General features: G+C 38.8%; 1 protein-coding gene across 2 annotated transcripts in view; it reads left to right on the top strand.

Moving 5' to 3' along the window:
• The window catches only part of LOC101955741 (adenylate cyclase type 10), a 42,404-nt gene extending 17,273 nt beyond the window's left edge, over positions 1-25,131 (top strand). Inside the window, exons 10-30 of one of the 2 annotated variants that reach the window (XM_040282611.2) lie at positions 457-512; positions 1,192-1,345; positions 1,506-1,695; positions 2,858-2,944; positions 4,352-4,623; positions 5,394-5,530; positions 6,414-6,542; positions 9,336-9,593; positions 10,384-10,719; positions 13,864-13,930; positions 16,341-16,560; positions 16,908-17,033; positions 18,759-18,931; positions 19,407-19,563; positions 21,768-21,972; positions 22,063-22,159; positions 22,625-22,743; positions 22,986-23,103; positions 23,532-23,727; positions 24,231-24,445; positions 24,898-25,131. In XM_040282611.2, coding sequence (XP_040138545.2) covers positions 457-512; positions 1,192-1,345; positions 1,506-1,695; positions 2,858-2,944; positions 4,352-4,623; positions 5,394-5,530; positions 6,414-6,542; positions 9,336-9,593; positions 10,384-10,719; positions 13,864-13,930; positions 16,341-16,560; positions 16,908-17,033; positions 18,759-18,931; positions 19,407-19,563; positions 21,768-21,972; positions 22,063-22,159; positions 22,625-22,743; positions 22,986-23,103; positions 23,532-23,727; positions 24,231-24,445; positions 24,898-24,904 — 3,319 coding nt within the window. In that variant the 3' untranslated portion in view covers positions 24,905-25,131. The remainder of the gene's footprint in view (positions 1-456; positions 513-1,191; positions 1,346-1,505; positions 1,696-2,857; positions 2,945-4,351; positions 4,624-5,393; positions 5,531-6,413; positions 6,543-9,335; positions 9,594-10,383; positions 10,720-13,863; positions 13,931-16,340; positions 16,561-16,907; positions 17,034-18,758; positions 18,932-19,406; positions 19,564-21,767; positions 21,973-22,062; positions 22,160-22,624; positions 22,744-22,985; positions 23,104-23,531; positions 23,728-24,230; positions 24,446-24,897) is intronic. The other variant, XM_078020049.1, reaches the window with a different exon arrangement.
• The last annotated feature ends 942 nt before the right edge of the window (positions 25,132-26,073 follow it).

Genomic DNA, 26,073 nt, shown 5'->3' with positions numbered 1-26,073 from the left:
GTTTATTCTCATCTCTTGCAGAATAGAGGCATGAGAATGGTAAATTTTCAGTTGTATGAAATTTAGTAATACTAGTACTTCCCTGTTGGAATAAGACACATAAAAGGAGGCTTTTTCATCTTGAGATTTTTAGCTTGTCTGTTTAGCTCTTAGCTACTTCTTTGGGGAATTTCTTTCTCTCCAACAGGAAGAAAATAGCAGTAAATCACTAATCTAGGTTGTTTTTTTTTTTTTTTTTTTTTGTGTGTGTGTGTGTGTGTGTGCATGCATGTACTTCACAATTTACTTACCTCTCTGAGCCTGCAGTAATCAATACTACTTTCCCTTTCTCACTCCCTAACAATTTTTAGTTCTTTTACACAGATCTCTGTACCTCTTCAGTTATTTGAAGTACTTGCTTAGGAAGACAAGAGTTCTTGATGCTATTTTTAATAAAACATTTCTCTTTTTTTGCAGAATGTTTGGGAAAAGACATTTGGCCAGAACGAGAAATGAAAATCGCCCTTTGTTAGGTGAGTTTTCTAACTTAGATCATATTTGTTTCAGCTGTAGATGGCTAGACATGATTTTAAAAATAAAATGGAATGCAAACTAAATGATTTTAAGTTTTTTAAAAATAGAGAGCAGCCTTTTTAGTGAATTTATATTTGTTTTGAAGAGGATCTGTCATTTCTTTTTCATATTGAATATTCAGATTTCAGGTCAAGTTCTACCACTTTGCTTGAGAAGTACCAACATTTAGTTAGAATCTGTAAGTTAGGGTTTTGCTACTGGGGTCTATTTTGCCACCTGCATTATATAGTCCCTATTTTTATTTTAATCTACATTTATTTATTCATTATCTTTACCTAACAGTTTCAGACCTTGAAGACTAAATTGTTATGGAAATTTTTATAACAAACTAAGAAAATAATAGTAGCCCCATATCCATATGGTGCCTGGTTGTTCTGAATGTTATTGCTTAGGCTCCGCAACAAACCCGGAATCTATCCAGTTCCTGAGCACATACTTCTGTTTGTCTCAAGTTGATTTTCTAGACCTAGATATGAAATTCCATCAAAGAATGGGATTCTGGATTCTGCCAGGGATTCTGGGACAGGGAGGTGATAGAGCTTTTAAGAGAGCTAGCTTTGAAAATCAATTCAAATAGTCTCTACTATAAAGCACAGAGTGTTTCTTGTCTCTTTGCAGACAGGGAAAAGGAATTGGAGGCCTTCAGATTGGCACAGCAGTCATGTTTGCAACAGAAGAAGGGTCAGGCAGTTCTGTATGAAGGTGGAAAAGGCTATGGAAAAAGCCAGATTTTAGCTGAAATAAACTTCTTGGCCCAGAAAAAAGGGCAAAGGTAAAGACACCTGCTTTCTGACTCAAAACCTACTTTTGGGGGGCTTCTTTACCTTATTAGTACAACTATATGTCATTAGATTCAGCATCCTTGGACTGGTGGAATGAGTAATCTCTGTGTGGGTCTGGGGTCTCCCAGTGACCATGCTAATATTCACCAGGGTGTTGCCATTGAAACTGAAGGAAGCAGATTCCCAGCAGTGCTTCTATGTTATCCAGACCCTCATGGCCATCTTCTTTGAGATTGATACATGCCCAGCCTATTATCGGCAAGAGTGCCTGCACAGACAGCTCCATGGAATGGTGGATGAACCACTTCATTGCCTTTTTAATGACCTCTTCTTTGTGAAGGTAACAAAGACTTTGACTTTCTGAATTTGGGTTACTATTATTCTTTCTGGATAGTCAGATCCACTGTTGTCTTTAAACGTAATTAATACACTTAGGCCATATATATGTAACTTAAGAACACATAGTCTTGGGAGGATCAAGATTTGGATTCACCAAAACCCAGGGTTTTTTTTTTTTTTCATTAGAGTGGATTCTAAGACTAACTCTGATACTTGCTAATTATATGGCCTAGAGCAAATCACTTAGCCTCTCTGAGCCACAATTTTTTCATCTGTAAATGATTTACATACTTTATATGATTTTAGATAAATTTTAAAGAAGATAGTGTATAAGAGATTGTATTATAAATTTTAAACAGCTACATGTGTTAAGGTGATCCTGACCCTAGAAATTATATTCATGTGTTCTTAAGTCAGTTGTGGTTTTTTATTCCTTAAAGCTGCTTTCCTATTCCCTAGCCATGGAGTATATCCATTGAGCCAGCATCTAAGTCTCAAAATCTTCCAGTGGTCTAGGGTTTATGTGGTACCCAACAGCCAGCAAACTAAAGATACCCTGTTCATTCTCCATCACTTCTAACTTCTAATCTACCTCCAAAGAAAGTATTTGATATAAAGTAGAGAATACTAAAATCTATCCAGTTCCTCAGTATAACCCTCTATTAAGTTTTGTCTGAGCTCTAACCCTTGTTCATATGGTCAAGCAGGAATCTCACTTTGGCTAACAGATCCATGGTAGCTTATGTGCCTTAACCTAGCACAGTAAAAAAAATGTTAGGTGATATCCATTGCATCTCTTTCTGACAAGTTGCATGTAGAGATTCATCCTGGTATATTTGGTGTAACTTGTATACTGGAGCTGCCCAAAGTAGCATTACTAAGTACAACCTGTCATTTATTCCTTAGTTAAAGCCTTTAATAATTTTCTAGACTCTGGTATACAAAAAGAGATGTAAGTATCTGTCTTTAACCCTCAATGAACTTTCAATATTACACTTTGAGCTACACATTAATATTGGATTGGATCTTGTCTCTCTATGCTCAATCTCACAGAAACCTACTCTTCATTAAAATAGAATTGTTTTCTGTTCCTTTGGAGAATATGCATATTTTTATTAGGTTGCCATTTTAAATGCTAATACATAATATTTCTTTTTGATCAGTTTCCATTGTCCTTCAAAGTTTCACACATGGATGACCTGGCCAGACAAAAAAAGATTAAAGAATGTTTTATTGAAGTGCTTCAGGAAGTGGGTACTTTTGCTACATACCATTTATTCTTAATAGTTGGAGATGGTTTATGTTTAACCAGTTTGCATCATACATTGTTCTAGGCTTTTCTTGGCCTTCCATTTGTTGATATCTTCAGTGTTTGTGTCTATCTGCAAACATGTATTCATTCTACAGCATGGCATGGTACACAAAAGAGTTTTGGCTCTTTCTTGGTCCTGTTTCTTAATGAAATTTTAGTAATTTGATGTAAAACAATGGCTTACAGTGCAGGTGAATAGCTATTTTACCTATTATTTATTAAAAGCACAGATACCTAGACTCTACCTCAGAATTACAGAATCAAAAATCTATATGAAAAGAAAATGATGTGACCATTCTGGAAAGCAATCTAAAAGTAACAATTCAAATTTTAATAGCATGTATCCTCTAAATCTAGGAACTCCCAAGGAACATGTCCATTGTGTTTATTTGTGGAGGCCAGAGAGATACTGGCATGAATATGCGGATGAACACAGTGAAGTAAATGTTAAAGTTAGAACTAAGGGAATAAGATGAAAACTTAACAATGTGGAGTGATATAAAAACAATTCTGAGGGCTGGGGTTGTGGCTCAATGGTAGAGTGCTTGCCTAGCATTTGTGAGACACTGGGTTTGATTCTCAGCACTGTGTTTAAATAAATAAATTAAATAAAGGTCCATCAACAACTAATAATAATATTAAAAAAAAAATAGTCTGAAGCCAGAGGATGTAGCTCAGTGGTAGAAGGCTTGCATAGCACCACAAAAATAAAAACAGTCCTGAATAAAAAAAAAAGAGGAAGAAATAATGATATCTGTAATACAGTAGTATTTATATAAAAACAATGTATTTGGCAAAACAACAATGCATATTTTAAAAGAACAAAATGCAAACAAAAATCTATAGGATAAACACATTAGAGTGATCACCTGACACCATGGGAAGCAGAGCCGGAGTGGGGATAAAAATGGATACAATTTTTTCAGAGTGTTCAGTAAGTGGGGCCTGGTAATGAGAGTGTTGACAAGCACTGCCAGGAGATTCTAATGTGCAGCCGGGTTTGAAAGTTGCCATTTTAAAATGTTATAAATTCTCATACAGTAAAGTCTTTGTCAAAATGAAATATTTGAAAGCTTCAAGTTTGAGTTAGAGAATATTTTGATACTTATTTTTAGTCAGAGCATTTTCTTGTTCACTTATTTTGTCCATACATTTTTTATTTAGGAATTAGATATGTAGGTTATATTTTATATTTAGAAAGTAAAATGTTACCTGGACTTAAAATACATTTTACTCTGAAAATTCCATCCTGTTTGACATTTTGTTTAAATTGTTGATGGAAAATTTGCAGTAGATCTTTATTTCTAATCAGAGGTTATTATTATTTCTTTGCTGTTATTTCCAGGCAGTGAGGGAAACACCACTGATTTTCCTCATTGACGAGGCCCAGTATATGGATGCAGCTTCCTGGGAGTTTTTGGGAACATTGCTCTCCAGTGTGCCCATCATCATGGTGATGACGTTGACCCCTCCTGTCACCCTGTGTGGCTGGGCCCAGCACTTCCTACAGAGTCCTCAGGCTATCCTTGTGCCCATTTCAAAGTTGGCAGCAACCTCGCTGTTGAGAATGGCATGTTGGGAACTAGGGGTGGTGAGCATCCCCCAAGAGCTGCAGATGTGAGTGGCTAGGATCAGCTGGACACTTCATTAAGGGAGGAGCCAGTGCCATAATATAAAAGAGAAGGCTCAGGGCTCAACAGAGCTGGGGGAGAGAGTGGCATTAGTAAGCATGATGAAGCCCAAGATGAGATTTCAGTCTCCTTGTAAACTATGAAGGGGCTACCTCCCCGGCTGCCCACGCAAGTTTTAACAAGACAGTTAGGATTTGGATGGCTTGCTTATAGTGTCAGTTATATACAATCAGGCCAGTTTCTGCCAAGTCTTTTAGCAAGGAGATGTTAGTTCCTTTTAACATCAGTAGAAGCAAAATAGTTAGGAAAAAAAAAGTTACTGCCAAAATATATTTCAAAGCCAATCAGAAATTGTTTTTCTTGCTGGGAATGGTGGTGCACACCTGTAACCCCAGCGACTCGGGAGGCTGAGGCAGGAGGATTACAAGTTCAAAGTCAGCCTCAGCAACTTAGCAAGGCTCTAAGCAACTTAGTGAGACCCTGTCTCTGAATAAAATATTTTTAAAAGGCTGGGGATGTGGTTCAGTGATTAAGTGCCCCTGAGTTAAAATCGCGGTGCACCCCCCCCCAAAAAAAAACAACCCAAGAAATTGGTTTTTTCCTACGTTTCTCCCTGCTTCTGCTTCCCTCTGTTAGTGTATATACATCAAGATCTGACTTTAACAAAAGAAGATCCCTCAGTATGCAGTACCCTTAATATTTGGCTCCCCTCAAGTGGTCATCTTTAGTCAGCAATCACCTACTTACTTTCTGCAGCTACCTTCTGCTCAGGTGCTTTGGAAACCCCCTGTATTGTGAGATCCTATGCCAGGACCTTCTCTCTAAGGACATATTGCTTTTTCATGACCTAGAAAAGGAAGAGGAAGAGAACAGCAAGTGGGAAACCCTCTCAGGTAAGTTTAGCCTTGCAACCACTGACGTTTGATCTCCATCATGGCATTACCTAGTCTTTATGAAGCTTGTGGTCATTCCCTGTTGACATTGTGGGCCAGATTAAGCCTAGCTAAGTACAGTGTACAAATACTGTGAAACTAGGGTGAAAACACTAAATCGCTGCCTCAGATAACTTAATTCAGTCAACCAATCTGCAATAGTTTTATTTTGAGTAGCCTAGGAGATCAGGTAGGAAATAGGGTTTTTAACGATGAGAGTCCAGAACAGAGAATTGTATATTAATGATGAGAAGGACTTGAGGATTTGGATGGGGGATGGGAGAAGGAAGGAGGATGGGCTAGGAGGAAAGGGTAGAATTACATGTATATCCAGAAAGGCATCCTAGAGCTGTGATATCATGGAAACAGGGCTATTATAAAGTAAGCAGGAATAATGAACAGTGGTGAAATATAATATGGTACGAAGGATGCTATTAGTTTATAAGAGAAAATTAAAGAACAAGCAGGATGGGTTGGTGTGAAGCATGTTAAACCATAGTGTTGGGCTGGGGATGTGGCTCAAGCAGTAGCGCACTTGCCTGGCATGCGCGCAGCCCGGGTTCGATCCTCAGCACCATCTACAAACAAAGATATTGTGTCTGCCAAAAACTAAAAAATAAATATTAAAAAAATTCTCTCTCTCTCTCTCTCTCTCTCTCTCTCTCTCTCTCTCTCTCTCTCTTTCTCTTTTAAAACAAAACAAAACAAAACAAAAAAAAACATAGTGTTTTTCATTCATCTTCATCCTGAAGTCTCTTGACTTAATCTTGCATTTCTGTGCCTTTAAAACTAGTCACTGAGCTTGGTGTTTTCCTCAGTCATGGTCCTTTTTTTGCCCCTACAGCCAATGCCATAAAATCTACAATGTATAGTATTTCTCCTGCCAGCTCCAAAGAAGATCAGGAACTTTATGTCTGCACAGTCAAAGATGATGTAAACTTGGATACAGTGCTTCTCCCACCACTGTTAAAAGGCAAGTTCTTTGAATACCACCAGTGAACCAATTACAGGTGTCACTGCAATTAGTAATTGGGCGAGTAAATGAATACAAGTCTCTCATTATCATTCGGGTTTCATTTTATTCTAAACAGGAAACTTGTCTTCCAGAAATAAGTTCTAGCATGGCCTGAAGAGCCTTTTGAAGACATGAATAATGTTTACTTAAATGGCCTTTTGCTTTCTTTTGATGATCTGGAAACTTTTTCAGTTTATTAATAAAAATTAGGTCCTGAGTTTCCCTTTGTGAAAATTCCTGTGCCAAAGGAGGCAATAAGCAAGGGAGATGATGTTGCTGAGATTTAAGAAAATCTATGATGCTGATAATGTTATGTATATAGCAAGAGTTTAATAAAAAAGAATACAAAGTATGTTTATTTTGACCGATAAGGAACAAAGAATTTGGCAGGCATAGTTGGAGAGGAGACGTTCTTTGAGATTAATTATGGTTTTTTTGTTTTTAACTTTTTTTATTAATTTTTATTTATATATGACAGCAGAGTTCATTACAATTCTTATTACACAATTTTTCATAAGTCTTGTTGTGTACAAAGTATATTCATACCAATTTATGTCTTCATATACTTACTTTGGATATTCATGTCCATCACATTCCACCATCATTTCTAACCCCATGTCCCCTCTCTTCTTCTCCCACCCCTCTGCCCTATCTAGAGTTCATCTATTCCTCCCATGCTCCCCCTCCCCACCCCACTATGAATCAGCCTCCTTATATCAGAGAACACCTTCGGCATTTGGTTTTTGGGGATTGGCTAACTTCACTTAGCCTTATCTTCTCTAACTCTATCCATTTACCTGAAAATGCTATGATTTTATTCTCTTTATTATGTTTTGTTTTTCAAATGTTCTATTCAAGTGTTTGGTGGGGGAGATACTATATTAAGCCCTCTTAAGGAATATTATGATAAATATAGTTCAAGTAAAATATCATCTTGTTGAGAAAAATAAGACATGTACATGAAACCACCCTAAAGACACGCTAGTCAATTGCTGGGACTCTGGAATCAGAAAAATGAGGACACTTTTGGCCCCTCCACTTACTGGCTGGAGGCCTTTGATAAGTTAGCTGTAGTCTTCTCATCAGTCAAAAGAGGATAACAATAAACCCTATGTCATGGGTTCTGTTGAGGATTTAGCAAAATAAATAATGTCACATAATATTCTGTTAATGTATGACACCATAGTTCTTCGTCCTGGAGATTTTGGGTTCAACTAGACAGTTTTTGCTCTAACCATGACAGGCCAAACTTGGCATTGGCTCTAGTTAGAAGTAAATGCAGCATGCTGGCAGGACAGTAGCAGGTGGTTTTCTTCAGTGGGAGTCCTTACAACAATTTACCTGGCAACCCAGGGACTATTCTCTGGAGCCTCAAGGAATCATAGTCACAGTGTCAGGAATGAGACCCATGAAGCTTGGATGCTTAGAAACCCCAAGTCCCAGATAAGGACTTGGCCCTGCAAGGATCATGATCTATTACAAGAATTATTACACTCAAGGAAGCCCCAAACTGTATCTCACAATCAGCTCATTCACATTTCCCCGGTCCAAATTCAAAGGTCATTCTTAGCATAAGCCATGTTGCCTGGTAACATTGCTCACGTTCTAATTTTATTGGGATCCCAAGAAACAGCTAGAAAATTAACCCAAAGCCAACATTGTCAGGGAAAGAAAAGAGGTTGTAAACTGCAAGCTAAAATGAATAGGTCAGCAAAGCCTTGGTCTAAAAGAAAAGCCAAAGCTAGATTGTGAAAGATCACACTGAGTTTTAAAGGTATTTGAGAGGGAGACTGACTTGATCATATTGTGTTTTTAAGATATCTAATTTTGCCACTAGTTAATAATATATTGTTGGGATGAGAATAAAAAGAAATTGGAGATGTGCAAAACAGGATTTACAGTGATTCAGGTGAAAATTGCTTGCTAGTCATTTAAAATTGTTTAGTATGAAATATATCCAGGAGACATTTAGAAAGAGGATTGATGGATGACCAGTAGGTTGTGAAGAAAAAGAACAAAGTTTAGGATGATTTCAAGTTTTTGAACTTGATGACTTATTTAATACCAACCACTTTAATGTTTAGGTCAGAATATGGAGAGATTTAATGAAATCCTTGGAGTTTATTAAGATCTTTACAGTTATTAGAGATCTAGGACCAGGAAATCTGCCTTGAAAGTTTAATTTAAAATAAGGATCTTGGGCTGGGGATGTGGCTCAAGTGGTAGCACACTTGCCTGGCGTGCACAGGGCACTGGGTTTGATCCTCAGCACCACTTAAAAATAAAATAAAGATGTTGTGTCCACCGAAAAACTAAAAAATAAATATTAAAAAATTCTCTCTCTCTCTCTCTCTCTCTCTCTCTCTCTCTCTCATATAAAAAGTAAGTCTAAGTACTAATAGGTCATGAAGATGGAAAGGATTAGTGTAGCCGAGTGATCCAGAGCACAGTTTTGGTCTACCAGCAAAGGGTTTTGGTGATTATAGGAGAACAGTTTCAGTAGTGTGGTAGAGATCTAATTGTTGGTTGAACAATTAATGGGAAACAAGAACTTGGAGATAGAACTCTTTCAAGAGGTTTGGTTGACTAGAGAAGGGGGGATTAAGGTAGGAAATAAATAGGGGTATATAAGAAGCAAGCTTTTTTATTTTTAAGATGTACAAATTATCAACATAATGTATCTCAGGTTTATAGAACCATTGTTCACTGCTGTTTCTTGCTTTCCTTTTTTTTTTTTTGGTGGTGGTACAGAAATAGCAGTAAACCAACTGGATCAACTGAGCCCAGAGGAACAGTTGCTAGTGAAGTGTGCTGCAATCATTGGTCACTCCTTCCATATAAATCTGCTGCATCACCTCCTGCCTGGCTGGGATAAAAATAAGCTACTTCATTTGTTGGGGGCTCTTGTGGATATGCATGTGCTCCGCTGGCTTGAGCTTCCTCCTGAGTCCATGTTAGTACCTTCCATTATTGACATCATTGATCAAACCAAAGAGAAAAAAAAGTCAGGTGAGGAAGGCGGGGGTATCTATGTTTAGAAAGACCATTAATTTCATGTATTAGGGGCTTCTCTCTGAAGGCTGGCGATTCAGAAATGGAAATAAAATTTTTGTTTATCTATGAAGGAGCCATGGTTATAATAGAAAAATATCCTGTATCCTTATTCCAGCTCCTTATTAACTCCTGTGTTAGTATTTGTGTTTTGATTTTTTTTGGTTCATAAAATATTGTCATAATCATTTACTGGTTTTCTAGGTACAAATAATAAGGAAAAAAAGATAAATCATTTTGAATTTTAGAAATTCATAAAGAAAATGACTCATGGTATTGAAACAGACTTGAACGGAGCAAAATTCAATTGAACAGCTTATGATTTCAAATTCTCCATATGAAAGAATAAAATCATAGCATGGATGATCCAAGAATATATAATCCACAAATCATTTCTCTTTGACTTTGAGATGTTTGTACTCATATTTCAACAGAATATGTCTTATGATTTGAGATTTGTAACAATTTAAAGTAAAAAAGCTCAGTTAGGAGGAACTATCAAGAAATCTTCCCAATGTATTTCAGTAAAACTAATAATTTCTTCCATTTTGTACCATATCATCAAGTAGAAATGGTCAATACCACTTTCAGATAGGTACAAAATTTTTTATACAAAGGAGGCAGGCACACCAACCATGAGTTGTAAATAAAATCTTATAAAGTAGCAACAATGTGCTTGGGAGTTTGCTATACTGAAGCATTGAAAGACTATAAGGGAGAGTCTCACTTGGATTTTCCTAAATTTCAGACGCTGGCTCAGCCTCTCTTCTCCGGCTGCAAAAAGAACCATCCCTGTCTCAAACTGATGTTCTAGAATTTGGAATGCCTCTATTGCGGGAAGCTGCTTGGGAGCTGTGGCCCAAGGAACAACAGATTGCGCTGCACCTTGAATGTGCCTGTTTTCTCCAAGATTTGGCCTGCCGCTGTGGGAGCTGCCATGGAGGGGACTTTGTCCCCTTCCATCGTTTTGCAATCTGTTCTACTAAGCGCTCTGGAGGGACCTTTAGATTCTGTACTTACAAAGATACAGGCTCAGTTCTAACACAAGTGACCACAGACAAATTGCAGCTGCCTTCTCCCCAAGGTAAACCAGTAGGCAGAAAGAACTCATGTGGGCAGCACTTCTCTTTTTCCATGCACTTGGAGCTCTCCATCAAAAAGTTGAGATTCAGACTGGGAGAGAGTATGTAGAAGGGAACTGTTTAACCCTGAAGTACAGAGTGTTTTAAAAAATGTGATCTCAGAGTTCCAAGGAATATATGACTATCTTGAGAAAGTTACTTGATCTCAATTAATTGGAAAAAGTAATAATATCAACTTCATATTATCATTTTGAGAATTGAATTGGTTAAAATATGTAATGTGCAGCTTTTATTGCCAAGCACATGTTGGGTACTCAGTACAGTTTAGTAATTGCCTTCATTTTTTTTCAGTTCACTATACATATATTGAGTCCTTACATGTATCTGATGCTACACTGGATGTTAGGGATACAGTGTGGGTAAGCCTCAGCCTCTGAACTCCTGAAGCTGTCAGTTTTGGGGGTATAAATTGAGAATTCTAGTATGACATGGTAAAAACATTGAAAATGGCCTACACATCGAGTTTAGAGATGCCTAGAAAAAGGCACCATTGACCCAGACTGAGGAATGTTTCAGAGAAGACACTTCCCTGAAGGAGATAATGCCAGAATTGAATCTGGGATAATGAAGTTGGCCATTTGAAGAATCTTGTATTAGTTGATAGATGTTCACCATAGCCTCTTAAACCAGACCAGGGTTCATCCATCTTTGTTTTAACCTCTTCAGTTCGCTTACCTGGAGGATTTCATATTTCTTTACCTCAGCCTATCAAAAAATTTCTTCTTTCATCAGGTTGGGATCTACCTTCTTGCACTCCACCTAGTTTTCCCAGTTGTGCCATCTTCCGTGACTGAATCCAGCTGTCAAGATCAAACCAAATCTTCTCCTTCTGTATTTGTTAGAAGTTGGTTTGGGTAGAGGGTTAGGGGGCAGGGACACTAGGGGAAAAGTGTTAGATTGTTCCTGTTGGACAGCTAAAGTGAGAGAGAGATTTGACCTATGATCCTAATACCTATTCTATATATAACATAATATGAATGTGAAACCAGTGACTTGGAGCAGTCCTGTGGGCATTTCCATTTTTTGTAGTTTCCAAAATCTGGTATTGTAAAGAAATTGTGCTATCATATTTCCTGTATGGCCCCTTTGCTTTTGAGAAGTCAGTGTCAGCTTTAGACTAGATGGTTTGGTCAGTCTGTAAGAGAGAGGCTCAAGACCTCCAGAGCCCAGCCGAATACTGAGTGGGCTTCCCAGACTGAGGCCATACAGTCTTGACATTACTCAACTCCAGAGGCTAGAATGAGAAAGTGCCACTTGGAGTTATGCCCACAATAGTGCTGCCAAACCCTTTTCCTTAATTACCTTATCTATTATAAAGATCATTACCATGAGAGAGCCAGTCCTTTTAGTTAACCCAAACATTCTTCTTCTAAAAATGCTCTTAGACTCTATCAATCCTGCCCATGTAGGTAAAATCTCACCATCATTCTTAATATATGCTAATTTATTATTATTATTATTATTATTATCATTATTTCCATATTACATTTTTAAATTTGTCCTAATTAGTTATACATGACAGCAGAATGCATTTTGATTCATTGTATATAAATGGAGCACAACTTTTCATTTCTCTGGTTGTGCAAGATGTGAAATCACAACATATGTGCAGTCGCATTTCACCATCTTTCCTGCCCCCATCCCCACTCCCAGTCTCTCCCTCCCCTTTGCCCAATCAAAGTTCCTTCATTCTCCCCATGCCCACCCCCCAGCATTATGTATCAGCATCCACTTATTAGAGAAAACATTTGGCCTTTGGTTTTTTGGGATTGGCTTACTTCAATTAACATGATATTCTCCAACTCCATCTATTTACCTGCAAATGCCATGATTTTATTCTCTTTTAATGCTAAGTAATATTCTATTGTGTATATATACCACACTTTCTTTATCCATTCATCTGTTGAAGGACATCTAGGTTGCTTCCACAGTTTAGCTATTGTGAATTGAGTTGCTATGAATATTAATGTGGCTGTGTCATTATAGTATGCTGATTTTAAGTCCTTTGGGTATAGACCAAGGAATGAGATAGCTGGGTCAAATGGTGGTTCTATTCCAAGTTTTATAAGGAATCTCCATACTGCTTTCCATAGTGGTTGCAACAATTTGCAGTGCCACCAGCAATGTATGAGTGTACCTTTTTCTCCACATCTTTGCCAACACTTATTATTGCTTGTATTCTTAATAATTTCCATTCTAACTAGAGTTGAGATGAAATCTTAGATTTGGATTTTTAGAGATGAGAACATTTTTTCATATATTTGTTGGTCAATTGTATATCTTCTTCTGAGAAGTGTCTGTTCAGTTCCTTGACCTATTTATTAATTTGGTTATTTGTTGTTTTTTTTTTGGTGTTAAGTTTTTTGAGTTCTTTAGACCAGAGACTCTGCATCTAATAGAAGAAGTAGGCCCACATCTCCATCATATCAGATTAGGTTCTGACTTCCTTAACGAGACTTCTAATGCACAAAAAATAAAATCAAGAATCAATAAATGGGATGGATTCCAACTAAAAATCTTCTTCTCAGCAAAGGAAATAATCAGTAGCCTGAAGAGAGTGCCCACAAAGTGGGAGAACATCTTTACTATACACACATCAGATAGAGCACTAATATCCAGAATATTTGCTCTTTTGATCTGTGACAGGCATCTGCAGGTCAAATGTGGAAGATAAAGGCTAGTTAAGTTCAGCTAGTAGATTGCGGCATCTTGTACTTACCATAGTTTTCTTCTATTGGTCTTTGGCCCTACAATTCACTCTGATCTGGTCATCTACTTGATCCAAATATATTTAGGGATTTCCACCATTGGAAGTATCCATCAAACCAGAATGGACACATACTTTATTCATTTTTTCCTTCATTTAGCAAACATCGAGGATCTCCTTCAAGGTGGGAACTGGTTTGAGGAAATTGACAATGAGGATTACTTATTCGAATCACAAATAATTGTCATTAGAAATTTATAATGTATCATCCTAATTTTGTATTGTAAGTTGCAGAGAAAAGGGTAGTTAGGAATTTTAAATATTCTCAGTTAATCCAAACATGGATAATTAAAAATAATTATATTTTTTCTCCCCACAGATAGTTTTAATTTCCAGGAAAAAACATTCAGAAGTCAGGAGACCTTCTCAAGTGAACAACACAGCAGGTAGATGAAGATGCCCAGGGAGAACACAGAGGTCCCAGAGTTAGAGACAGATAGCCATCAAACTGGGGTACTCATCTCACCGTCATACCAGAGGGAGTCTGACCACTCTGCAAGAGACTTTTTTTTTCCATTATTTTTATTGGTGCATTATAATTGTGTGTAATGGTGGGGTTTGTTGTTTTATATTCAGATATGCACACAATATAATTTGGCCAAAATCATTCCCCAGTATTTCCCCTTTCCCTCTCCTCCTCCCTTCTCATGATCCCTTTTCTCTATTGATCTCCCTTTGATTTTCACAAGATCCCACAATCAACTTTCTTTTCTCTTTTCCTCTCTAGCTCCAGTATATGAGAGAAAACATACAACTCTTGACCTTCTGAATTTGGCTTATTTTGCTTAACATAATGTTCTCAAATTCCATCTATTTCCCAGTAATGACTTTTATGTTTCTTTATGGCTGAATAAAACTCTGTTGTGTATATATATTACACATTTGTGTATATATGTGTAACATATCTGTTGATGGATACGTAGGCTGGTTCTAAAGTTTAGGTACTATGAATTGTGCTGCTATAAACATGGATAGACATGCATTGATGACTTTAATTTTTTAGGATAAATAATGAGGAGTGGTGTAGCTGAATCATATGTTGGTTCCATTTCTATTCTATTGAGGAACTGCCATACTGATTTCCATAGGGATTGCACTAATTTACAATCTCACTAACCTTGTATAAGTGTTGCTTTTTCTCCCTACCTCTCCTGCATATATTACTGTTTGTATTCTTGATGGCTACCATTCTTAATGGCTGCAATTCTGATTGGAGTGAGACAATCTCAGTTTAGTTTTTATTTATATTTCCCTAATTGCTAATGATGTTCGACATTTATTATATGTTTATTGGCCATTTGTATTTCTTCTTTTGAGATGTGTCTGTTTAGTTCATTTGTCCATTTATTAATTGGGTTATTTGAGGGGGGAGGGTGTTAAGTTTTTGAATTCTTTGTATATTCTAAATATTAATCCTCTGTCAGAAGAATAGTTAGCAAATAATTTGTCCTATTTTAGTGATTTTCTCTTCACATTCTTATTTCCTTTGGGATGGCATCAAATTAAAAAGGCAATGTACCGCAACGAAGTGGGAACTCTTATAATCAGCCCAAAATTCAGAATGACAGTTCTCTAAAGGGAAATTATTTCTTAAGCGTCAAGAATAATTTTATTTAAGCTTTCAAACATTGTATACAAAGCATATTTTTTTCAGCATAAATCTGTCGATTTTTTTGCTTCAGATGATATGAAAATGTGTATTTCCTAACCATGCACTTCCTGACTTTCTAATGCCTATCCCATCAATTTTAAATTTTCATTTTCACCAACTGTTCTAGACATAGTTTCTCATTCCACTTACCTAACCTGCTACTCTACTGATTTCAAACAAACTATTTAAAAAACCTGTATTCCTCATGAACTACCCATACTCACCTGTGCCAGCTATTCCTCTTTCAGTGCTGAGTGGCCTCTGCCTCCCTCCTTTTATCAGCATGTTGACCAACCTTCAAGCCCCTCCTCAATTTTTACTGTTTTAGATCATTGTGGTTCAGGAATATATGATCTCTTTTGACCTCAGGATGCCTTTAGAAAGTACATGCTAGTAGTCAGAGAGGTGAGCTCTAGTTTGGGTTCTATTTCTCATTAGCTGTGATACCATAAGTCATGTAATTTCTCTGATCATTAGTTTCCTCACCAGTAAAGAGAAGTAATTTTTGCCTTCCTGATAGAATTGTTATAGTATTGATGATGCTATATACAATAATATTTAAATATGCTATGAAATTGCATATTTTTTACAAAATTGAAATATGCTACTAGAATATGTATTATTACATATTAGTTTGTATCATTTTGTTTTATTTTACATTTATTTTGTTAGCTTACTCTTTAGGCGTAATGTTTCCCCATTTAGATTATGAAGTACTTAGGTTAGTTTTAGGTTTTGGGGGTGTTTTATCTTTGTTTTTTGGCGGTTGTTTGTTTGTTTTTCTCAGTACCTGGATGGAACTCTGGGGTGCTCTACCATTGAGCTATATCCCCAGCCCTTTTTATTTTGAAACAGGGTCTTGCTAAGTTGCCCAGCCCTGAACTTGCAGTCCTGCTGCCTCAGCCTCCTGAAGAGCTAGGATTACAGGCATGTACCAATGTGCCTGGCTGACTTTAATTTTTTTAAATCCCTAATAGAGCATTGCAGTTATAGCTCTGTTTTCTGACTTATTAAAATTTATAGAGTAATAGAGTAATTAATTATACAGACACTTCCCGGGAAACATGGTTTTGAGACCTTGTAATGCCCCAACAAAAGTGACAGTTTTGTGGCCCCTCTCAGTTCTTGATCTTCTCTCCATAAAGAACAGAGGAAGAGTTCCTAGAGCGAGTGAACAGGAAGCTGGCTCAGACCAGCCCCAAGAAAGACCTGTTGACCACAAAGCCCTGCCACTGTGAGGAAATCCTGAAACTAGTGCTCTCACCACTCACCCAGCACTGCTTGGTTGTTGGAGAAACCAACTGTGCATTTTATTACCTGCTGGAGGCTGCTGCTGCCTCCTTGGACCTGTCAGATAATTACATGGTGAGCAAGCTCAGCTCTCTGCTCTTGAACTGAGCCTTTTTACTTTGGGAATTTGATTGAGAGTGCTTCCTGTCAAGTAGGAATAGAAAGTGGAAGAAAATGGGAGAGAGAAGCTGGAGGGATTTAGGAGAAGACATGAAATGAGAATGTGGTGAGAGAGAGCACTGACCCACACTGGCCCTGCCCTTGACTTGCACAGCAGGCTGGGCCCTCACTCTACCTCAAAATCCCAAACCTGATTTCAAATTCAGATCTTGACCCTCATCCTAACCTTATCCAGCATCATCCTAACCTTACCCCCAGCACCATCCTAATCCTAATCCAGTTTCTTCATCCTTTGTTTGAAGGCTTTCTTTTATTTAAGGAAGGCAAGCAGTCTTCTAGGCCAACCCTCAGCATTCTCGTTCTTGAAAAAGCACAAAGTGAAGATTTGTCAGTTTGAGGAGGCCACTTTCTGCAGGCTTCGGTCAGAGGTGAGGATGAGCATAACCTTGAAGTTTTGTTTTTTCTAAGAGTTACCCTATTTTTTAAATTCCATCATGTCTTTTTTTTTCTGTATGGTTGTAAATGTGATAATGTGATAAAAAGTTGGATATATTTTATAGAATTATATGTTATATAGAAAATGAAATAGCCCCCACTCATCCCACATCACTCCCATCATAGTTAAAAATTTGATCTGTAGTCTGCCAACTATACACAATCATGTCATTTTTCAATTATATCATTTTAATAGGGTCATATTCCATATTCTTTTTCTTCTGCAGCTAATTTTACTTTTCATAGTACAATTGAATATATACTTGCATATGTGCATACTTATTTATCCATCAAATAATTGCAACTGCCAAGTACTCCAAGTATATTGTATGGATAGAGCATAGTTTATTCCTTTTATTCATGTGAATTTATGTTGTCTCTAATTTGGGTGTTGAAAATTGGTGTAGTGAATATTCTTGTTACATCTCTCTCTTCCCTTTCTGTAGGAACTTCTTTGAGAAGTTCCCAAACGTAGAAATGCTAAGGCAGAAGATATGGACAATTTTACACTTTACTAAATATATCACCAAATTGACCACCAAAACTATTATATAAATTTGAATTTTTCCCATTTCTTCATATTCTTAACAACATCAGATATTATCAGTCTTTTCTAAACTTGCTAATTCCTAGACAAGTTATATTGTATTTTAATGTGTACCTCTTAATTATTAAGGTTCTTTATTATGTTCATTGGTTATTTCTGTTTATTTTCTGTGAATTATACATTTATGTTCTTTGCCCTCTGGAGTAAATAAACTAATTTAAGATAAACATTAAGATAATCTGGTTATGAACTTAAATATATAGGCCTTTGTAGATTAAAGAGAATATTAGAGTTTACCAGTGTTGCATTATTTTTGCTTCAATGAAGTGGTCTTTGGAGTAAAGTTAAACATTTTTTTCCTTTTATGGAAAGAAATTATTTGTTATTTCTCCCAAGATTGTTCAAGAATCACATAAACTTCATCACTTTCTTGGGAGATTGAGCCTTAGAACATGAAGTTATAGGATAACCTCAAGGTAGTTTTGAAACCCAACACCTACATCCACATCTCTGGTAGTACAACCTATTTAGGAAGGAGAGATATAGGATTTTCTATAGATGCTTTCTGGCAGCTGAGAGTATCTGAGTCTCTGCCCAAATGATGATGCCATCTCAATCTAGCCAGCACCACTTTCTTTCAAACTGTCTCTACTGCCCACTGACAGATGTGTAGGCCATGAGAAAAGAAGGTGCTTTCTCCAGAATTCTGTTTTCTCACCCCTTTAATGCTTATTGCCCTCCTGGTCCTTGTTTTTGTGACTTCTGACCAGGCTGTTCTCTAACTCAGTTCACTCTAGCACCTCAGTGATTTCAGCTACGTACACATCTCCAAATGAAAGAGCCAGTATTTTGTATCCATAGCTGGATGTGGTGGCACATGTTTATAATCCCAGTGACTGGGGAGGCTGAGGCTGAAGGATTGCAAGTTTGAGGCCAGTCTCTGCAATTTAGTGAGAACCTATCTCAAAATAAAAAATAAAAAGGACTTGGAGATGTAGCTCAGTGGTACAGCACCCCTGGGTTCAATTCCCAGTACCCAAAACAAAACAAAACGTAGCCAATGGTATTCTTCCCACTTTTACACAAGTGTTTCTTATTTTGTCAACTCCAGGTCTGTTTCAACATGGGACAGATCACCTTGGCCAAAAAATTAGCTAGGCAAGCCCTTCGACTGCTGAAAAGGAATTTCCCTTGGACCTGGATTGGTGTCTTTTTCCAAACATTTCTGGAAAAGTATTGGTATTCCTGTTACCTGAGCCAGTCTCCAAATAATCCCAGTGAGAAGTGAGAAGACAGTCCAGATTGTCCTGGTTCCCTTTAGGGCTACAGAGAACCACAGCTAAAGTAGGACCCAGCCTAGAGCTTTTCTTATATTGATCTAAGTAAGAATCCTCTTTTTCTTGCTATCAAGTGACTTTCAAGCATATTAGCAGAAAAGCATATAACAAGATCCATAATAGCAGAGCAGATAAGTATAACACTTCTAGGTCTCCCACCTTCTTCTCCCAGCTAATTAAGTATGACAAATAGCAAGTCAAAGAATGAGCCTTTTTAAAAAATCTCTGGACTTTTCCTGATTTAGAGGGATGAATTAAAATGGTCTGTGGGGTTGGGAGCAGTGGAGTTCCAGGAACATTTCTGTGTTTGACAATCTGTAGATGACCCCTAATGAGTAGACCTAGGACTCTTGTGGGGAGGGAGAGTTGGGCATGATGAAGAATAAGGGTGTGCTGACTAACCACCCCGTGCTTCACAACAGTAAGAAGAAGCTGGCAGTTCTACAGCAACGGGTACACTGCCTCTCCTTGCTCTGGCAACTCTATAACCTGGAGGCCACAGCCAGTAGCCGCAGGTTTGCCTGCCTGGCCACTCTCATGCAGAAAAATTCAGCTGAAGAGTTTGCAAATGAAGCCCAGGTGAGCAATTCTTGGACTTCACTGAGAAACCTCAAGTGCTAGAAAGAAAGACCCTGCCAAGTTCCTGTTTTTAGCATCATTCCCCAACACCCCAGACTTAACGAGACACTATTGGTCATGTATTTGAGAAGGGCTTCTCAATTTGCAGTTTATAGAAGGATTTCCAGGTGTGGGACTATGTGGGGTCACCCTGAACTGAAGGCAGAATTTTGTGTTATGTTCAAAATGGCATTTCTTGGGTAGTAGGAGGGGGAAAGGTCATAGCTTTCTTCAGATTCTCCATGTCCCTGATCTAAAAAGGGATTAGAACTGCTGACTTAAGGGGGAAAACATGGTGTATATTTTTCTTTTTTTTTTTTTTATATTTATTTTTCTAATTTTAGTTCCCATCTGTTTTTCTCTTTTACCTATTTATTCAACATATATTTGATGAAAACATTATATGTCACATACTGAACTTGGCTCCAGGGAAACATGTAGTATGTCAAAATATAATAACATATACTTTGTTAGGTGATGATAAGTGCAATGGCTAAAAGTAAAGTGAAGACGGGGAGGCATGGGGTTCTGAGAGCAGGGGTTGCCTTTACTGAGCGGTGAGTACTGGGGATTGAACTCAGGGGCATTTACCCACTGAGCCACATCCCCAGCCCTATTTTGTATTTAGAGACAAGATCTCTCTGAGTTGCTTGGCACCTCACTTTTGCTGAGGCTGGCTTTAAACTCGTGATCCTCCTGCCTCAGCCTCCCAAACCACTGAGATTGTAGGCATGCACCACTGCACCCATTAGGTTGCCATTTTAAACAGGGTAGTCAGAGAATGTCTTGCTGATCAGGTGACATTACGGCAAAGAGCTGAAGGAGATGAGAAGCCAGGCTGTCTTAGGAAAGATTGTATAGGCAGAGGACACAATGAAAGCACAAGGCACATCCTCTGTGTGCAAGAAATGGTGAGGAGGCAAGTGTGACTGGAAGGGAGGGAGAGGAAGAGAGCCAACCAGGAGATGAGATCAGAGGGACTAGGGAAAGGCAGGATGGCAGATGGTAGAGGCCTTGTAGGCCAAAAATAGGGTTTGGCTTTTACTGTAAAAGAGATGGGAAGCTTTTGGTGGGTTCTACACACACACCAAAAAAAAAAAAGGGGGGGGGATCAGTATAAGGTTTAGTTTTAATAAGATCATTTTAGATGTTATGCCAAGAACAAACTGAAGGGGACAAAGGAAGAAGACCATTTCAGAGTCTGTTGGAAGTCATCTAGGCAAGAGATGGTGATAGCTAAGATTGTTACAGCAGCAGAAGGAGAAGGAAGAGTGATCTTTTGTCAAAATAAACTGAGCAAAATTTGCTCATGGATCTCTTATGGGATGGAAAAGAGAAGAGTCAAGGATAATTCCAAGATCTGCGTCCTGCCCTTTAGAGGCATAGAGATGCTCTTCATTTGGACAGGGAAGTCTGCAGATTCAGTGGAAGATTAGGAGCTAGACTTTGGAGTTATTCAATTTCAAATGCCTGTTGGACATCCAGGTGGAGCTGTGGAGTAAGCAGTTGAATATATGAGTCTGGACATCATAGGACCTTTCTGAACTAGAAATGGAAATATGGAAGTCACAGTGTATAAATGCTATTTAAAGCTGTGAAGCTGGATGAGAACATCAAAGGAACAGGAATAAGCATAGAAAAGAGGAAATCCAAGGACTGTGTTCATATAACTCCAATATTAGAGGTCAGGATGATAAGGGCTGGTTTAATGAAAGAAACTGAGAAGTTGCCAGAGAGACAAGAGAAAAACCAAAAGAGCATATGTCCTAGAAACCTTGGGAATACAGTATTTCAAGAAGAGAGCCACTAACATATCAAATGTGTACATAGTTGTAAGCAGCTGTTCTGAAGAGCCATAAGGAGCAAGACTCAGAGGCCTTAAGTGGAGGGGAAAAAAAGGGGTGTTTCAATCAGTCTTGGATTGAAGGAGAAGAGGGGCATGTAGAGAAAGTGCTTAGTTTAAAGAACAGGCAGGGGGCATGATCAAATTAGAAGTGCAAGGGTAAAAGGAGCATGTTTTCGTAGGTGGAGTAGAAGAGTGTGGTAGCAACACCAAGAGTCCAGATTGAGAGCAATAAGGCACCATAGTAGGCCCTTAAACAGGAAAGAAGTCAAATGGAAATGTCACATGAATGGGCAATGGGAATTTGTTTATTACCCTACAGGTTATCTCTACCTACGTGGACCTCTCCCAGTTCTCCCAGAACATGGGCGATAGGGAGAAGTGGCTGCACTGTGAACAGATAGCCATTCAGAAGAGTAGCCTGTGTTGGTTCTCCAGGGAAGGATTATTGGCTACAGCCCAGCTCATGCAGGCCTTGGCCTACACCAAGCTTTGCCTTGGCCATCTTGACTTCTCCATCAAGCTGGGTAATGGGATGTTGGGGCTGGTGGGCCCAGAGATTTCACAGAGTCCAGGTTCACAGTTAGACCTTACACAATGCTCTTTAACCTCCTTAGGTTTTCAAGCTCATGAGATATGCAGACAACTCAAGAAACCGGCTCTGGAGAATCTAGTTCTCTCAGTTCTCTTCAGATCTGCATTTCTGAAGAAGAAGTATTAAGATCATTTTCAGTTATTGTATTCATTGTATAAGAATGGGAGAGATGTCCTTCAAAGAAGTTTGGGGTGGAATGGGAGACGCTTTTTCATTTCCACAGCCAGGGCTCTTTACCCTGACCCCTCCAAGAAGCATTATCTTTAGTGCAAGGTGTCAGGAGTGGAAATGCAGAGTGGAACTCCACTTGGACCTAGTGGGCAAACTTTGTTTCCCCACCCCCCATTTCCCTGCAGGGAGGTAGGGGATTACAACAGCTCGGGTTCCTTGAAACTGCCTCAGAGGCATTTCCCACCTCCTTTACCTAGAGAAAGGTCTGATCTCAGGCCTATGTTCTCTATATAAACAGAGCTCTGGAGAGGAGCTCTTGGGAGTGTTAGGTGCTTTGAGGTTAAGATCCCCTCCTTTCCTGCACCATCTTCCCCCACTCCCTAGCTGGTCCCAGTGGCTCTGTCTCTCGGCAGATATGATCTGTGTGTCCATGTGCTGGAGAGTCAGTGGGCGCTCATTTCCCAGGGTCATGATGTCCTTGGCCTGGCCTGCTTCTACTCTGCTTGCTTAGATCTGCTGTTGTATGGAAAAGGTAAATCTTGCACAGGGCTCTGCTCTATACTTAAGGGATGCAAACGTCAGATGGGGCACTAGGTTTGGAACATAGGCAATATGAACCCATCCCTCGGGCATGGTTCCTTTTTTCCTAAAGTCTGAGTTGTGCTTTAGAGGGTATCTGCTTTTCTAGTTTGTTTCCTCCCTGTACCACTCCTTCTATACCTCACTCTCTATGTTGACAATATATACTAGCCCGGTTACTCTCTCTGTCCACAGGATTGCTGTGTCGGCCCTTTGACGAGTGTCTGTGTTTCATTCAACACTATGGGCACAGCTGTGTTCTAACTTCTCAAAGCAATGTCATGCTGGGGGTCCATTCCTCCCTGGCCATGTGGTAATGTCCCGCTGAGGATCTGTGGGAAAGGGTAGAATTCTAAGGTCCTCCTGAACTCATTTCGGCACCTCACCCCTCTAAGCAGGACAATTCAACATCTTACTTTTAAAGACCATTCACCACCCATCCCCTATATCTTACTAAAACAGTTCTTCTCGCCCTTTGCAGATTTGGGCCCATAAGTTGAGGGTTACATTTAAGAGCTAGAGTAACCCACAGCAAGGCTGATTATCATGGTCTGTCCCACAGCAAGGCTGATTATCATGGTCTGTTCTTTGGTCTCCTTGCGTGTGTGCTAGACTTCAACATTTTCCAGCACCATAATTCTGACTGGGTACCTCAGGGCCTTAAAGAAGTGACAGTTCATGAAAGAACCATGGTTTATAAACAGGGGGTAGAGTTGAGAGTTGTAACTCTTTACCTTCTAGGTTTGCCCGGAACTCACAGTGGGACCTATTTGAGCATCACTTCTCCAAGGCTTGCCGATTGGTGAAAAGAACCAATGCCTCACTGTTTGGTTCACATGGCTTTGTGCGATTCCTAGAGTGCTGTGTGCTGATGTTACAGAAAATGCCAGAGGAGGTCTCTGGTCTTTCCCCAGAGACCCCCAGCCAAACCCTCCAGGTAGCTATTTCTCTTCTGTCATTCAACTAACACCTAACTAATGTAAAAGTTCCTGCCACTTGCATCTCTCCACATTCTTCTCTCACTGTCTCTGCCTCCCTTTTCTCCTTGAATACTTTGTTTATCCATCTAGAAAGTTGCTATCAACATCATGTACCTTCCTAGATATTTTTATATCTAGATGAGGACTTGGTTCCTTATATTTATGCCTTCACACAGCTAATACCCAATATCATTAAAATGTTAATATTTAGCCCTCCTCAGTGGGCTTACTCGGTGACTCAGTCTGTGATTAAACACATGTTTCTACAACCTTACCTTCTGAGTATAAGATACATTCCAAGTTACTGTATCCCAGAACCAATTTTCCATCAGTAACTCTTCCCTGTCCCCTAAGCCCTGAGTGAGTATGTTGAGTGAAGACTGTTGTATGTTCTGCTACAGTGGTGTGTAGGGGAAGAGGGTACTAATTCCAGAGCTAATGGATCTTCCTTTTCTTTCAGTACTTTAAGGAGTTCTTCTCTCGGTGTGTGACCTGCCCTGTCTATCATGAATGGGTCTCTGAGCTTAAGGCCTCTGTGATGAGGTGTGGAAAGAAAGAATCCATGACCTTGAGTAACTCCATCAGACCTTTTGAGACCAGCTTGACCAGGATTTGGATAGAGGGAGAATTCCTAAAGAAAAACAACTGTTATGAAAAAAAAATTAGGAATACAGAGTAAGCATTCCTTCCTGGAACCCTTGTGTGAGAGACACAAAGAACAGTCTCAGATTCTTAGAAGCAGTCAAAGGCTATACCTTTAATGTAAAAAAGGACACACAGATATAAGAAGTTAGTCTTTGTTCCAGAGGTAAGTATAATCCTCTCCCTAGTGCTGGACCCAGCTCAGACAATTCTATTGTTATATGAAGAAATTGCTTCAATTGTTTTGGCATCTAAAACTCTTAGTCATAGAAAATTTTTCCTTGGACTTGGCTTAAATAACTGGGTTGTTTCTATGGATGGATGGTCACAAAGGGTAAAAAAGAAGGCCTTAAAATTCACAGAGTAATGTATGTGAAGATGTAGGCATGAAAAAGAAAGAAAGAATATAACTTTTTGCCTCAGGGCCCTGCAGATCTCCTCCTTTCAAGGCTGGTTTGTGATATTTTTTATGTTCCTTCTTTCAGAATTTGACAGTGTGGCTGATGTCAAGGAGAATAAGGACACAGAAGAAACTCAAAGAATATATATGTTAAAACAAAACAAAAATAACCTGATGGGACCAGGATTCTCATATTGTATATAATGCAAGGAAATGCCCTGAGTTCTCCGTGTTCACCATGTGCATGCTGAATAGACTAGCCTTCATAGTCACTGCAGCCTATGTCTTTGTCAAAATAAAAGTCTATGTTTCTAAAGCATGCACTGACATCTTCGTTAACTCTTATAGTCATTACCACAATTGCAACAGAAGTGAGAACCAGAGGTAGACTGGGGGCTTTGAAATGAACCAGTTCTATCTTATATAAGGTGGGATCCACTAGCAGTTGAGAAACTGCACCCCTAATAAAGAGGTTGCCATTAGGGGGCTGGGGCTGGGGCTCAGTGGTAGAGTGCTTGCCTAGCATGCCTGAGGCACTGGTTTCAATTCCCAGCACCACATTAAAAAAACTAAACAAAATAAAGGTATTGTATCCATCTACAAAAAAGAGGTTGTCGTTACATCAAGAAGGCCAGCAGTGGGGTACTTGGGTGTTGTCTTCTTTTGATTGAGATTTGTCAGGGGGAATCCAAAAAAGTCAAGGATTCTTTTGAGAGGTACAGGAGGTGTAGGAGTCTGTTCCCTCTGTGCTTTGTGATTGGGTGTTCCCAGGGGAAACTGTGGTGTTGCCAGAAGGTGGAGGACTCCCGCAGTCTTCCTTTTTCATCTTCCTTTTTGGAGCTGCCACCATTGGGCTTTTCTCCTTGGTGGTGGTTCATCCATGGGTGTGATCTTCCCACTCACTTTGTTTGCTTTATACCTCAGTCACCTGCTGTCCATGGAGTCACTTGCCTAGTGTTGTGTAGTTACTTAATCTATGCCTGAAATGGAGTCTTTCAATACTTGTATCAACTCTGTGAGAGGTAAGCTGATTTTATCCCGTATTTACAGATGAAGAAATAAAAGCTTAGAATCTAAGTTTTATCCAAGAAATGTAGCCACAAGGGCTGGGGCTGGGGCTCAGTGGTAGAGCGCTTGCCTAGCATGTGGGAGGCACTAGGTTTGATTCTCAGTACCACATATAAATAAATTAATAAATAAATAAATGTCCATCGACAACTAAAAAAAAATATTTTAAAAAAGAAAAGAAACATAGCCATAA

This window comes from Ictidomys tridecemlineatus, chromosome 8 (assembly GCF_052094955.1).
Source record: "Ictidomys tridecemlineatus isolate mIctTri1 chromosome 8, mIctTri1.hap1, whole genome shotgun sequence".
Taxonomy (NCBI): Eukaryota; Metazoa; Chordata; class Mammalia; order Rodentia; family Sciuridae; genus Ictidomys; species Ictidomys tridecemlineatus.
The sequence above is the reverse complement of the archived record's forward strand: the minus strand, read 5'-3'. Positions and strand labels throughout refer to the sequence as shown.